Below are 14,886 nucleotides of genomic sequence, written 5' to 3' on the forward strand. Positions count from 1 at the left end.
TTATATGCATAGATGCAATTTTAAGAAATGCATCTCACTTATAGCGAGGAAGACTGTGCAGGCGAACTGTGTTCCCTGCTCAGTTTGCTGTCCAGCTGCTAAGTTACTGTTCATGGGCAACTTCAAGGCCTCTCCTGCCTTGTGGTCCTGGACTGGGTAGCTTTTCAATTAGAAGTCTTTGTCAAACAGAGGACTGACATCCTTTCAAACAGGGGACTGAGCTCTCTGTAAAGTAGAATGGTCACTTTACTTGAAAGGGGCGCACTCAGAACAATTTAGCTTGGGCTAGTTACATCTTAGGGATGCGGGTGGCGCTGTGGTCTAAACCAAAGAGCCTAGGGCTTGCCGATCAGAAGGTTGGCGGTTCAAATCCCCGCGACGGTGTGAGCTCCCGTTGCTCGGTCCCTGCTCCTGCCAACCTAGCAGTTTGAAAGCACGTCGAAGTGCAAGTAGATAAATAGGTACAGCTCCGGCGGGAAGGTAAACGGCGTTTCCGTGCGCTGCGCTGGTTCGCCAGAAGCGGCTTAGTCATGCTGGCCACATGACCCGGAAGCTGTATGTCGGCTCCCTTGGCCAATAAAGCGAGATGAGCGCCGCAGCCCCAGAGTCGTCTGCGACTGGACCTAACTGTCAGGGGCCCCTTTACCTTTACTTTTAGTTACATCCTAATGCGCTTTAACCATTGCAACCTGCTTATGGTTTGACTGATTAAATCAAGTAGCAGAAGCTGGGTCTCTCTCTCTCTCTCTCTCTCTCTCTCTCTCTCTCACACACACACACACACACACACACCAAGCACTAACTAATAAAACCAACAGGCACCATGTTCCCTTCCTAAGCTAGAGAAAGGGTTGCACAGCTTCTCTCTCTGCCACGTGAATCATCACACAAATGGGCTCATTGCACAAGGGCCTGTAGGTTTGATGCTCCCACATCTCACCTGAGGTGATGGGGAAGGGTGCTCCCAGTCCTCTGCCACAAGGAGGAAAACAGTTGCTACCTCAGAGTTGCTACCACTCAAGAGTAGGGCAGTCATAGAAGCCAACTCCTAGAGGCCGAGATCCATTTGCCCCCTCCAATAAAATATTGAGGGGGCCAGGCACCCCCAAAGTTGATGGGCATTGCCATTCAAATGAGGTGTACGCACCTCATTTGATTATGCAAGGAGGGTCTTACCTGGGGCCCCCAATATTTTATTCAAGCTTAGAAGAATGGCAGGCGAAGACGATGGAATATGCAGAATTGGCGGAACTGACCGGGAAAATCCGAAACCAACGTGATCAAGCTTTCCAAAAAGACGGGTAAATTTGTACAATATTTGAAGGACAATTGCAAACAATTAACAGCACTAGCAGGATTGATTTAAGAAGACTTGTATATGATTTATACCTTTTAATATTTATTTTAAAAGGTGATAATTGGAATGATTGAAAGATAAACAGGAAGAGGTACAAATGCTATGTCTTAGAAAGGAATTATGGAAACCATGAGGTGGGAGGGAGGGAAGTTGAACAGCTCGTATGAGCAAAATTAATGTGAATAATAAGGATGTATTTAAATATTATGAAATGAAAACTTAATAAAAATATTTCATTCAAGCTGGCACCCCTGAGGCCAGTCGCTGTTGTGTATGCTAAAAGGTTAAGTTGATGCTGTCTGGCCTCAGGCTCCTGCAGTTTTCTCCCAATTGCAGCTACTGTGTGGTTTTCCCCTCAGTCTAGTTATATTGCAATAAAATAAGAGTGTGTTGAGGGCCTAGCTATGTGGCTATCACAGTAAAATAGGGTTTTTCCTGGGAGTGGGGGGCCAAGGGCACAAGAGCCCCTAGGTACAACTCTGCCAATCAGACCTCGAGGCCCTTATCCTCCATAAGTCCCCTAGCACCTCTTGCCATTCCCTCCACCTAGAACTTCAACCAAGATGGCCGCCACCAACAGCGATTCCTATGGGACCCTTTGGTCCATTCAGAGTTTTGCGGTCACCCGACCAAAGGGAGTGAGCTGAGGAGAAATGAAAGGGTTATAAATAAACACAGCATTTAGGTCCTTTGGCTGATTACAGGGCAGAGCCGCAGTCTGGCTGCGCAGGAAACTTGCTCTCTTATTTTAGCATCTTGTGTTTTGGGTGACCCGACTCCCAGGGCCACGAGCGGAGCCAATCTCAGTTATCTCGATGCTGTTGTTCCATGTCAGTAAAGAGATATTTGGAACTGTTGGAAGTCCTTTTTAATCTGCATTCATGATTAATTGTGCTCTTGAAGGTACTGAGGCAGTTATATGTGATCCCACACTCTTTTTTATTGTTCTATTTTTCAATTTTGCAAACATCAAATAAAAGCAGAAAACAATACATGTATCCCCTTTGACTCCCCCCTTTTGTGGATCCTTACATTATAATCCCCCCCCCCCTGCATTGCCTTTATAATTCCAATTTTTAGCTATTCCTTAGTTCAAAATTTTAATTACATATTTTAAATCAATCCTGCTAATGAATTTAATTGTTTACAGTAATTTTTCAGATAGATCATATACTTTCTCTATTCTTTATTTAAAATTGATTCTTCCTGGTTTATAATTCTTCCCATAAGTTTTGCCATTTTGGCATAGTCCGATTTTTCCATCTGCCATTCTTCCTGACTGTATCTTCCTTCCATCTGTGGGCTAACAACATCCAGGCAACTGTGGTCACATACATAAACAGTTTTTTCTGGTCCTTCGGTATCTCAGCACCTAATATTCCTAAAAGAAAGGCTTCTGGTTTCTTCCCACTCTCAACATGTTTCAGGGTGGAGAGGCAGCTTTGTTTCTGGTCAATGTGTCTCTTGTAACTTCCTGCTGAAATCCTCTAATTTTTATGCCCCGAATTCTTTATTTTCTGTCCTGCTTTGGTTGCACTGTAGCCCCTGCAGACAACGTGATAGCACTGGGGTAGCATCACAGAACAGCTAATAAGGCTGAAGGATGTGTGGAGAGTTCAGTCTAAATCCATCGCCAGTTCACTATTATTGCTTCAGTGGCATGTTGCTATTACATCCACACACAAAAAACAGTCTGGAGGGGGCCAGGGATTTCCTCTGGTTCTTTCTCTCCCCCCCCCTCCCCCCTCTTCCAAAGCACTGCTTCTGTCACAAGACAAAAAAGAAAGCACCGTATTTTTCGCTCTATAAGATGCACCAGACCATAAGATGCACCTAGTTTTTGGAGGAGGAAAACAAGAAAAAAAATATTCTGAATCTCAGAAGCCAGAACAGCAAGAGGGATTGCTGCGCAGCATAAGCAGCGATCCTGTTCTGGCTTCTGGGATAGCTGCACAGCCTGCATTTGCTCCATAAGACGCACACACATTTCTCCTTACTTTTTAGGAGGGAAAAAGTGAGTCTTATAGAGCAAAAAATACGGTATCTGGTCATAGAATGAATGGAAATGTGGCCAGATGAGACAACAGTGAAGAATATGTCTGGAACCAATAGAGGCAAAGAGAGTAACGGGCTGACAGTCCCCAAAATGGAGGTGTCATTCACAGGATGAGGTTACCAGATGCCCCTCATAAGGAGAGCGCTGTGGGGTCAGGCTGAAAGTTCACTCAGTCCAGCATCCTATTTCTGACAGTGGCAAACCAAGATGCCCCTAGGATAGGCAGCTCACAAGCAAGGCAGTTATCTTCCCACTTGTGATTTCATTTTGAAAGGCATGCTGCTGCTTCCAAACCATAGCACGTCTGTACAATATGAGTTTTAAAAATTGTTTTGTACCATGCTTGGATCCTAGAACGATAGGCAAGGAGGAACCTCGAATACAACAACTGATTTGCTTGCAGGAAAAGACCAATCAGGCTCCAGTTAATCAGCCTATTAGGCTGGTAGGATCGTCGAACGCAACAACTGATTGGCCTGCAGGAAAAGACCAATCAGGCTCCAGGAGGGAAGCAGAATCAGCCAATCAGATGGGACTCATTGTGTAAATAATGTATATAAAAGCCTGAGGTTTGGGGGGCAATTCAATCACTGTTTTACAAGCGGCAATAAAAGCATGAAATCACTACAGGACTCCGAGTATATTTCAAAAATTGTTTCTAAATTGTATTTTAATCTGGTGGTAATCCACCCTGGTACCTAGGGGCGAAAAACAGGTCGTCAACAACAACAACAACATGGGGTGCCCTTTATTGCTAGACCTCGCTGTAATCCTCACAGCAGCCACCAAGAGAAACAAGGCTACATTCACAAGGGATGTTTAAATGTACTGTTGCATTTTTCCTCTGCCTTAAATTTCTTAAAGCGCACATTTTTGAAAGGGTAAAATGTAGACTTTCAGTCAAAAAATAACAATTCTCCTCTGCTTTTGGTACAACAGCCCCATTCTGGAATCAAAAGCATTCTATGCATTGACACCCTAATTTTCAACAGAGTGGGGCAGGTACTAGACAGCATCTTAAAAAGTAGAGACATCACCTTGCCAAAAAAGGTCTGTATAGTAAAAGCTATGGTTTTCCCAGTAGTGATGTATGGAAGTGAGAGCTGGACCATAAAGAAGGCTGATCGCCAAAGAATTGATGCTTTTGAATTCTGGTGCTGGAGGAGACTCTTGAGAGTCCCATGGACTGCAAGAAGATGAAACCTATCCATTCTGAAGGAAATCAGCCCTGAGTGCTCACTGGAAGGACAGATCCTGAAGCTGAGGCTCCAATACTTTGGCCACCTGATGAGAAGAGAAGACTCCCTGGGAAAAACCCTGATGTTGGGAAAGATGGAGGGCACAAGGAAAAGGGGACGATGGAGGACGAGAAGGTTGGACAGTGTTCTCGAAGCTACCAGCATGAGTTTGACCAAACTGCGGGAGGCAGTGGAAGACAGGAGTGCCTGGCGTGCTCTGGTCCATGGGGTCACGAAGAGTCGGACACGACTAAACGACTAAACTACAAATGTATTGCAGCAACTTTCATGAAAACTTTACATCTGTGCAAAGCTCTGTCCAGGCAGGGTGTGTGGGTGTGTGTTCGTATTGCACATCTTGTCAACCCGGACTTGTTTCAGAGTGGCAAATGACACTGCTTTTCTTACCACTAGAGTTCCCCTAAAAATTGCCCAGGCTTCTGCTCTGCCAAGGCTTGTTAGAGGTCACTAGAGCAAGAATTGGATCACAACTACTCCGTTTAAATCACATGGCTTGCCCCAAGGAATCTTGGGAACTGTCACTTACATCTCTCAGAGCTACAATTCCCGGCACCTTTAGCAGACTACCATACATTTCTGCCATTGGTTTTCTGCAGTTTCATACAACTCAGTGAATCTCCTTTATCACAGATGCCCGAATTACCTCTGATATGTCCCTTATTTTTCAAAATGTGGCATTTCAACCCATGCATGGGATGTGCATATCCGATATGCCCTAATTCTGTCCGCTTTTTCAGATGTGACTCTCTGGTTTCAACCATGAATAGACTTTTCTTCCTCCCTCTTTGTCAATTTCCGGTCTCTCCAGGGGAGGCGAGGGCTGTGGAGGGTACATCTTTGGGTGGTAGGGGGCCCGGGGGTGGGGGGCGGGTGGCGCGGGAAGGGAATATAATTGAAGGGAGTGTTCTGTGCGGGGTATACTTTGTAAATTAGATTTCTAGTGGAATCCAATTTGGAGCAGACAGCGCCGGGTTGACAGCTACTAACTCGATTACCTGCACCTTCTAATGTTCATTCTGTGGGAATTGCCAGCCGGCTCAGCTTGCAAGGCGGATGGGTTTGATTTAGCAATGGCTTCAGTGGGGCATTTGCAGTTTTGGGGAGGGGAACAAGCCTTGCCGTGAAGTGAAGCCATTGCGTTTCCCTCAGCCTCGACTGAGATGCTCAAGGCAATCAAAAGACGCATGGGCAGCAGAATGCATAGCTGCCATGTCATGCCTCTTCCGTCAGGGCTGGGCCCAAGTCTGCCTGATCTGGGGTTCTAAGCATTTCCGCCCCACTGGTCTTCAAGCTCAGGAGCCTGGACAGCTCAGTTTTTGTTTTTTGTTTTGCTTTCCAACAGTTTTGTTGTTGTTTAGTCGTTTAGTCATGTCCGACACTTTGTGACCCCCTGGACCAGAGCATGCCAGGCACTCCTGTCTTCCACTGCCTCCCGCACTTTGGTCAAACTCATGCTGGTAGCTTCGAGAACACTGTCCAACCATCTCGTCCTCCGTCGTCCCCTTCTGCTTCTGCCCTCCATCTTTCCCAACATCAGGGTCTTTTCCAGGGCGTCTTCTCTTCTCATGAGGTGGCCAAAGTATTGGAGCCTCAGCTTCAGGATCGGTCTTTCCAGTGAGCACTCAGGGATGATTTCCTTCAGAATGGAGAGGTTTGATCTTCTTGCAGTCCATGGGACTCTCAAGAGTCTCCTCCAGCACCATAATTCAAAAGCATCAATTCTTTGGCGATCAGCCTTCTTTATGGTCCAGCTTTCACTTCCATACATCAATACTGGGAAAACCATAGCTTTTACTATACGGACCTTTTATAACAAATTTCACATCATGCTTCTTCATCACGCTTTAGAAATTCTTGGATATTATACCATCGTTCTTTGCAAGGCACAGTATTGAGTCATCAGATTCCCCCGTTCTGTGAATTGCTCCACAAATTGCGTACGTTTTGAATTGGCCATTGACTTTGCCTGTGACTTTATCAACCTCAGAAATATTCCTCTGGATGGAGGCATGGTCTTTAGCACCAATTATCCGGTTGCTAGCAGAGCATTTACAAGGAACGTAGAGATCCACACTTTCCCCAGCGTCGTTCTGCATTGTGTTTTTCTAGGGTTTTGCCACAAGTGACATGCAACCAGAAATTGCTCCTCACACGCCGCAAGCCCAGGCCGGAAAGCTTGGGTAGCTCAGTTAGTTAGAGTGTGGTGCTGATAAAGCCACTTCCGCACTAAGGAGGAGGTGGGGTTGCGGGCTTCATGGCCCTTCCACACGCGCAACGGCCCCACGCAATTGGGGGGATTCCTGGCCGTGTCACCCCCTAGCCGGCCAATCGGCTGGCTCGGGGGCAGGGCCTGCCCTATAAAGGCAGCACGCGGCCGGGGATCTCCCTTTTTGCCGCCAGCCCTACAAGGTTTTCTTTTTGACCTTGCTATGGACCTTGGTTGGTCGCCATTGAGGGGCCTGGTAGGAATTTTTCCACTTGGCAAATTGGCACCAGCCACTTGGTTTTCACCTACCTCGTAGCAAATCGTCACAACTTCCTGGGTATTGGCGGTTAGGCATTGGTTTAGTTCTGTAGATGGATGAGGGGGGCTAGCACCATCACCTGCCCCACATATTGAAGGGTAGTCCGCTAAAGGGTAGTCCGCTAAAGGCGTGGCCCTGTCCGAAGCCTAGGGAGGTTAGGGCCTAAGGCACACCCCCTGTCGGTGACCCCAGGGGAGTTCCTAGTTGATGTGCATCAGCAGGACTCCCCCTACTGGTGGTTAACCCTTCCCGGACTTCAAGCAGACGGGCTGGAGTCGGATATAGTAGGTTAGGATCAATGCCTAAGCCAATACCGCTCATCACCTGTAACCAATAAAGTTGTGGCCTTTTTTAGCCCATTAACCTTAATAATTGTGTCATGCGTCATTATTTCCAGCTGGGGGGGGGGGTCAGGAACTTGCCAGGCAACATCAAGGTTGCAGGTTCAATCCCCGTATGTGACAGTATATCCCCGTATATTCCTGCATTGCAGGGGGTTGGAATAAATGATCCTTAGGGTCCCTTCCAAGTCTAGAATTCTATGATTCTATGGGTAGCTCTTGGGACACTGAAGGCACCATCTCTCAGAGAATCACTTAGGGCAGGAATGGGGAACCTCGGGCTGTGATTCCTTTATTGTAGTGGGTTCGACTAGATGGACTTTGGGGTCCCTTCCAGCTCTACAGCTCAATGACTGAAGAGACTCTTTGATCGTTCCCATTCCATGAAAGATCCCAAAGAGACGCAATTAGAACAAGGACCATGAATGAAAACTGGCTTACTGTTCTGATGTAACCTGCGTTTACTTGGAAGAAAGTTCTGTTGAAATCTGTGAGCGTTGAATATGTTCAGGACCGGGATATCTGTGCAGTGGAAGTTGGTGGTTAGAGATTTTGGGGTTGTATTTCTAAGCTCTGAGAAAGGAACTAAGTATAATGGTTTAGAACAGGATGGCGTAAAGCCCTGGAAGGGAAGCGGGATTTAGATATTTAGAATGAGAACTGGGAAGATTCCTGGGCTTTTATCCCCAGCTTTGCCACTGGGCTTGGCAAGCCTGTTTTTTGGATGCCTTCCTAGAGGTTTTGTGTCATGAAGAAATGTCTTTCAGAGACTAAGAGACCCAGAGACGAATTTGGTGCGGAGCAGCAATCAGATTTTTTTTGCTGATAACAAAAGTCGATCTGACTCTCCGTTTGTATTCATCCTGAGAATTCCCTCTACTGGTTTTAATTCTTCTAAGTAGCAATAGGGCCCTGGAAATGAATCTTTAATTCTTGGAGGCTCCAGAGTAATCCTGCAGGGCTCACTGGCAACCTGAGCTGCCACTAGCATTGCATGCTTAAAACATTCCTGCACAAGTTTGTGACCCACTGAGCTGAACACAGCCTACCAATCTTGGAAAAACCTGAATCTTGAATTTTCACTACCCCATTTTTCTATTTCGCATAGTGTATGTTCCTATAAAAAGGTGGCGCTGTGGGTTAAACCACAGAGCCTAGGGCTTGCTGATCAGAAGGTTGGCGGTTTGAATCCCCGTGACGGGGTGAGCTCCCGTTGCTCGGTCCCTGCTCCTGCCAACCTAGCAGTTTGAAAGCACATCAAAGTGCAAGTAGATAAATAGGTACTGCTCCGGCGAGAAGGTAAACGGCGTTTCCGTGTGCTGCTCTGGTTCGCCAGAAGCGGCTTAGTCATGCTGGCCACATGACCCAGAAGCTGCACACCGGCTCCCTCGGCCAATAAAGCGAGATGAGCACCGCAACCCCAGAGTCGGTCACGACTGGACCTAATGGTCAGGGGTCCATTTACCTTTACCTTTATGTTCCTGTAAATCAGGGTCATTTAGGGTTACATTGGTGCCCCAAAAGCTTCTCAGCTGCCCATCACTGCCCCCTTGGTCATCTGGTGGTAGGGGTGGTTATTTATTTTTTTCTCCCTTGAAAAGTACATAGAGCAGGAGGAGGAAGTTGAAAGAGTGGTACACTTTCCCGCTTCTTTTTTCAACTCTAAGCACTTTTCAAGGTTCATGTTAATTCCACTGGATGTGACTTCAGTGCAGATCCCTTGGGAAAACATGAACAGATATTCACTTTCTCTCTTTCTGTCTCCCCTCCGGGGGTCTGAAGGGGAAAGAGAAGAGACCAGCGGGTAGGTGACTCCCAAGAGCCAACACATTCATCAATGAATGAGTTAAAGGTAAAGGTAAAGGTACCCCTGCCCGTACGGGCCAGTCTTGCCAGACTCTAGGGTTGTGCGCTCATCTCACTCTATAGGCCGGGAGCCAGCGCTGTCCGCAGACACTTCCGGGTCACGTGGCCAGCGTGACAAGCTGCATCTGGCGAGCCAGCACAGCACACAGAAACGCCATTTACCTTCCCGCTGGTAAGCGGTCCCTATTTATCTACTTGCACCCGGAGGTGCTTTCGAACTGCTAGGTTGGCAGACGCTGGGACCGAACGATCGGAGCGCACCCCGCCGCGGGAATTCGAACCGCCGACCATGTGATCGGCAAGTCCTAGGCGCTGAGGTTTTACCCACAGCGCCACCCGCGCCCCTGGAATGAATGAGTTAGCTGTGTGCAAATATATATTATTTCGATGCACCTTTCCATTTCCCTTTCTCCATATTTGTGTTAATGGGACACAATGCAGATAAGCGAGAGCTGCAATATGAGGGTTTTTCAGTTTGAATCAGCAGCTGAGTGAGATCAGCTTCAAATTCCAGCCTGAGAGCAGGGACATACCAAGGGTTGGCCAGTTTCGCCTCCACTAAGGGGGCATAAAAATTGTGCCTCTCTTCTCTGGCTTGGAAATGCTAGGAGCCCATCCACTCCCTGGGCTGCATTTGTGCCCCAGGCCTGAGACTCTGGCTGCCTAGATGCCACAGGAGCCTGTCAGTCAGTAATCACCCAGTTCAAAGATGGAGTTAACTTTTATTAGCAAAAACATGATCTCCATAGACTTGATTGAATGTCAGGCCTAATGAGCAGAGTAGCTCCTTACTGGCAGTCTTCCTGCATGAAAATCAGATGCCGAGACTAAAATTCCCCACCTTCCCAGGGCTTTTTCCAAGCAATCAGAGACTGAGCCTACATGCAGCCAAGCATCTCTTTCGCCCTTTTCATGCCTCTCCTGGTTCTGGGAGACAAGTGGGGAGGGGAGCTTGTTGCAGCAAGAAAGAGAGATACCCTTGCCTCTTCACCAGCCTGACTCCTCTCTGCCTCTTGGCCTCCCTTCACCCACTCTCCTTCTTCAGCTTCTGCCTCCGATTCTGGACTGTTCTCTGTCACAGACTCTCCCAGCTCACTAAGCCCTGTTACCTCTTCAGCTGCTGGAATTTGGGGCGCGGCTTCTGCTTTTTGTGTGTGTGGAGTCCTGGATTTCTGCCCTGATGTCCGGCCCCCTGATGGCACCACTGAGGAAAGCTTGTCTGAGCAATGGGCATAAGCTAAGCAACAGAGGAAGAACGTGCCATTTCAGTGTCTCAAGCTGCATGGGAACAGGGCTGGTTTAAAAAACCAGTGCTGACAGGGGACATTTTACGTTTCACATTGGCGCCTTCTTTTTGTACCTCCAGCCCCTCTCTCAGAGGAGGCGGCAAATGAAGTCCACACACATCTGGGCATTGGCCCCCCGTCAGCAGGAATGATATCTGAGTCACGGCTTTGCATGTCGCTACACACCAGCAGCCGAGCGAAATAAAAGGGAGGCAGGAGAAAACTGGCAGAGCCTCTGCGAAGACACCCACAGTAGCAGATTGCGAAGAATGCTTTTCCTTCTGCTTCTTAAACTGGGAAATTAAAAGCAGCTGAGGGGAAATCCAAATGTTATCTCAACCGCGTAGCTGCTGCCGATAATCACTTCCACCAAAAATCGTTTCCACGTGCTCAGGGCTCCACGTGGTTGTGGTAATGTATGGAGGATATCCTGTTTACCAGTCCCTTCAACCCCCCCCCCCCCCAAAGCTAACCCAAGTTGCTGGTAAATAGGTGCATCTTTCCCAGGAGGTGGGACTTTGACTTATTCTTGGACTCTTGCTCTGTCTATGTTGGCTGCAGGAGTGTGAAAGACACTTACTGTGCGGTACCCACACGGCATTACAGTGGTACCTCGGGTTAAGTACTTAATTCGTTCCAGAGGTCCGTTCTTAACCTGAAACTGTTCTTAACCTGAAGCACTACTTTAGCTAATGGGGCCTCCTGCTGCCGCTGCACCGCCGGAGCGCGATTTCTGTTCTTTTCCTGAAGCAAAGTTCTTAACCCGAGATACTATTTCTGGGTTAGCAGAGTCTATAACCTGAAGCCTATGTAACCTGAGGTACCACTGTATTGAGAGATGCAACACACATCCATCTAAATCAAGGGTCGGCAACCTCTCCAGTCCGAGGACCACATTCCCTTGCAGACACCTTTCCAGGGGCCAGCCACATGTCAGTGGTGTGCAAGGCCAGAGGTCATAGCAACTAACATGATAGATAGATAGATAGATAGATAGATAGATAGATAGATAGACAGAGTGGACACTTGGGTTGCAAACATGATCTGTGTGGGATGCACGTTCACAACCTGCAGCGTCCGCAACCCGCAGCGATGCGCCTGCGATTCGGCATTTCTGCGCATGCACAAAGCACGATTTAGAGCTTCTGCGCATGCGTGACAGCTGAAACCCGGAAGTAACCCCTTCCGGTACTTCTGGGTTTTGGCGGTCCGTAACCTGAAAAAAAGCAACCTGAAGCGTCTGTAACCCGAGGTATGACTGTATTTAGATATATAGATATATATAAAAGTTTTCATAAGTTTACAAACAGGCACACTACAAATACATACATCCAGTGCTTTTTTTCTTTTAAAAAAATGTTTAGGGGCACTCTCATTTTCCTACTCAAATTGAAATACTGCCCCTCAATGAGGCCAAACTTAGATTCACAAAATGTTAAGGGGTATGCGTCCCCCTGCGTCCCCCAGAAAAAAGCACTGCATACATCCAATACAAATACATATTTGACTTCCCTCCCCCCTTTTGTGGTTTCTTTCCTAATTTTAGTTTTTTACACTGCATCTTCTACTTTACTCCATTTTTAAGTTAATCTTCTGTTTCTCTCCATTATAGTTTTAACTGCTTGTTTTAAGTTAATCCTACTAATGAAATTACTTGCATACCTAAGTTTTTCAAATATTCCACAAATTTCCCCCACTCTTTAGTAATTTTTTTTTTTTAAATCCCTCTTGGTTTCTTATTACACCTGTTAATTTTGCCATTTTGGCACAATCCATTAGTTTGATCAGCCATTCTTCCTTGGTTGCTCCATCATGCTTTGTCCACCTCTGGGCAAACACCATTCTGACTGTGGTTGTGGCATATAAAAACAATTTTTTAAGATCCTTTGGATCTCTGTACTCACTATCCTTAAAAGGAAAGCTACTGGCTTGTTGTTTTTTAAGGGACGCGGGTGGCGCTGTGGGTAAAACCTCAGTGTCTAGGACTTGCCGATCGTATGGTCAGCGGTTCGAATCCCTGCGGCGGGGTGAGCTCCTGTTGCTCGGTCCCTGCTCCTGCCCACCTAGCAGTTCGAAAGCACCCTTAAGTGCAAGTAGATAAATAGGTACCGCTTTACAGCGGGAAGGTAAACGGCGTTTCCGTGTGCTGCGCTGGTGCTGGCTCGCCAGAGCAGCTTCATCACACTGGCCACGTGACCCGGAAGTGTCTCCGGACAGCGCTGGCTCCTGGCCTCTTAAGTGAGATGAGCGCACAACCCTAGAGTCGGACACGACTGGCCCGTACGGGCAGGGGTACCTTTACTGGGTTTTTTACTAAAAGTTATCCTAATCATCTTCTTTAATTCTTTATCATTCATTTCCCAGAAGGCTTTTGTTCTCTTACAGGACCACCACATGTGATAAAAAGTCCCTTCCTTTTCTCTACATATCCAGCATGAATTTGATTTTGATTTATACATTTTTTTGCAAGCCTACTAGGAGACAAAAGGGACGCGGGTGGTGCTGTGGGTTAAACCACAGAGCCTAGAACTTGCCGATCAGAAGGTTTGCGGTTCGAATCCCCACGACGGGGTGAGCTCCCGTTTCTTGTCCCCTGCTCCCGCCAACCTAGCAGTTCGAAAGCATGTCAAAGTGCAAGTAGATAAATAGGTACTGCTCTGGCGGGAAGGTAAACGGCATTTCCGTGTGCTGCTCTGGTTCGCCAGAAGTGGCTTAGTCTTGCTGGCCACATGACCCGGAAGCTGTACGCCGGCTCCCTCGGCCAATAAAGTGAGATGAGCGCCGCAACCCCAGAGTTGGCCACAACTGGACCTAATGGTCAGGGGTCCCTTTACCTTTACTAGGAGACAAATACCTTCTATACATTATTCTCATATCACTTTCTTTCAATGTATAACATGCTGTAAACTTTAAATCTATATTCCACAGCCAGTGTGGGGTTTGTACATGCCATCATATGTGTGCAGAGCTCCTGCAGACAAGAGGGTGGAATCCTGTGCATTAGTATTGTTCTTTTTATACCCCACCTTTCCTCCAAAGAGCTCAAGGTGATGTACAGGTATGTGGGTTTCTGGATGGGTGGAAGGCATGGAGGCCAACAGTAGGTGGAGCCAGAGAGCCCATGGCAGGCAGAGTCACCCGCTATCGCTGAGCTTTCGACCAGCACCTACTCCTAATGGACCAGCATCCACTGTTGCATGGCCTAGGGACGGGTAGTACTTCTGGTAGGGGACACCTTGTGCTCCTTTTGGGGTAGTTTGTCCACCTTCAGTCCCCACCCTGCACTCAGCTCTCACCTGTGGATCCTAGAAGCTGTCAGCATGTTACGGCAGCCACAGTCCTGGAACAGCTTTGACTGGCTGGCTAAACCAGGTGCAGGTACCTGATGGGTCTCAAACCCTTGGTGAGTTAGAGATTTCCCCTGCATGTGAAGACAAGTTCTGTGTGCTGGGCCTGGGGGTAACCCGAGCAATGCAGTCCAGGTCCGGTCCCGAATCCAAGGGTTCTGCGAGGAGTCAGTCCGACAGAGCCAAGGCAGGACACGAGGCAGGAAACCAGGCTAGGTCGGGCACAGGGTCTCAGGCAGGTTCTGGCAAAATGGCCAGTCCTGATCCCTGGGTGACTCACCTCCCTGTCTCGCCCAAAGGCGAGCTCGCCTCCTGCAAGTACTCAGGTCTCTCCTTCTCTCAGACCTCAGTCTCTGCAGCTCAGGAGATGTCGGTGGGTTACTAGACCCAGAGGCCGCCTCAGCCTCCCCTGACCCAACTGGTAGTGGAGCAGCTGTGATTGCCCAGCTGAAGGCAACGAGGTAATCCCCGCATCTGGAGCCAGGGCAGGCTCAGGCCCCTGACTCGGCCCAGCTGGTGCTTGTTGCAGGGGAACCTGTGCAGACTGGGGCTCTTCAGAAACAGGCCCTAGACTAGGTTCAGCTGCTGTCTGAGGCAAAGGGTCCGGTGTGGACTGAGACTCCTCTGGCTCTGAGTCTGAGCCAGAGTCCCAGGCCACACTATGGTGGATTGAGCAGACAAAACCAATAGTGGGTACAACAGCCAATAGGCAGTTTCTGCACATGTAGAAACTTGTAGAGGGAGGTGCGGGGGCGATGGGGGCTCATCAACTTGGGAAGGTAGCCCATCTAAGAGAAGGAAAACTGACCCTATACCTCCGCTGCCTTGCAGGATATCTTCGGGGGAAGA

At 48.0% G+C, this 14,886-nt stretch overlaps 2 protein-coding genes and 1 long non-coding RNA gene across 3 annotated transcripts in view; 2 read left to right on the top strand and 1 right to left on the bottom strand.

The window, feature by feature from the left end:
• The window catches only part of MYG1 (MYG1 exonuclease), a 225,535-nt gene that overhangs the window by 152,156 nt on the left and 58,493 nt on the right, over positions 1–14,886 (top strand). The window lies entirely within an intron of this gene.
• LOC310671834 overlaps positions 1–14,886 on the top strand; it is an 80,495-nt gene that overhangs the window by 36,500 nt on the left and 29,109 nt on the right. The gene's annotated exons all lie outside the window — the stretch shown is intronic.
• Positions 6,484–6,841, bottom strand: LOC310672513 (small ribosomal subunit protein eS21-like). Its single transcript, XM_083429801.1, has one exon. The coding sequence runs from the start codon at positions 6,766–6,768 to the stop codon at positions 6,517–6,519; it is 252 nt and encodes an 83-aa protein (XP_083285927.1). The 5' UTR covers positions 6,769–6,841; the 3' UTR covers positions 6,484–6,516.

This window comes from Podarcis tiliguerta (genome assembly GCF_965153285.1).
Source record: "Podarcis tiliguerta genome assembly, chromosome: 2".
Taxonomy (NCBI): Eukaryota; Metazoa; Chordata; class Lepidosauria; order Squamata; family Lacertidae; genus Podarcis; species Podarcis tiliguerta.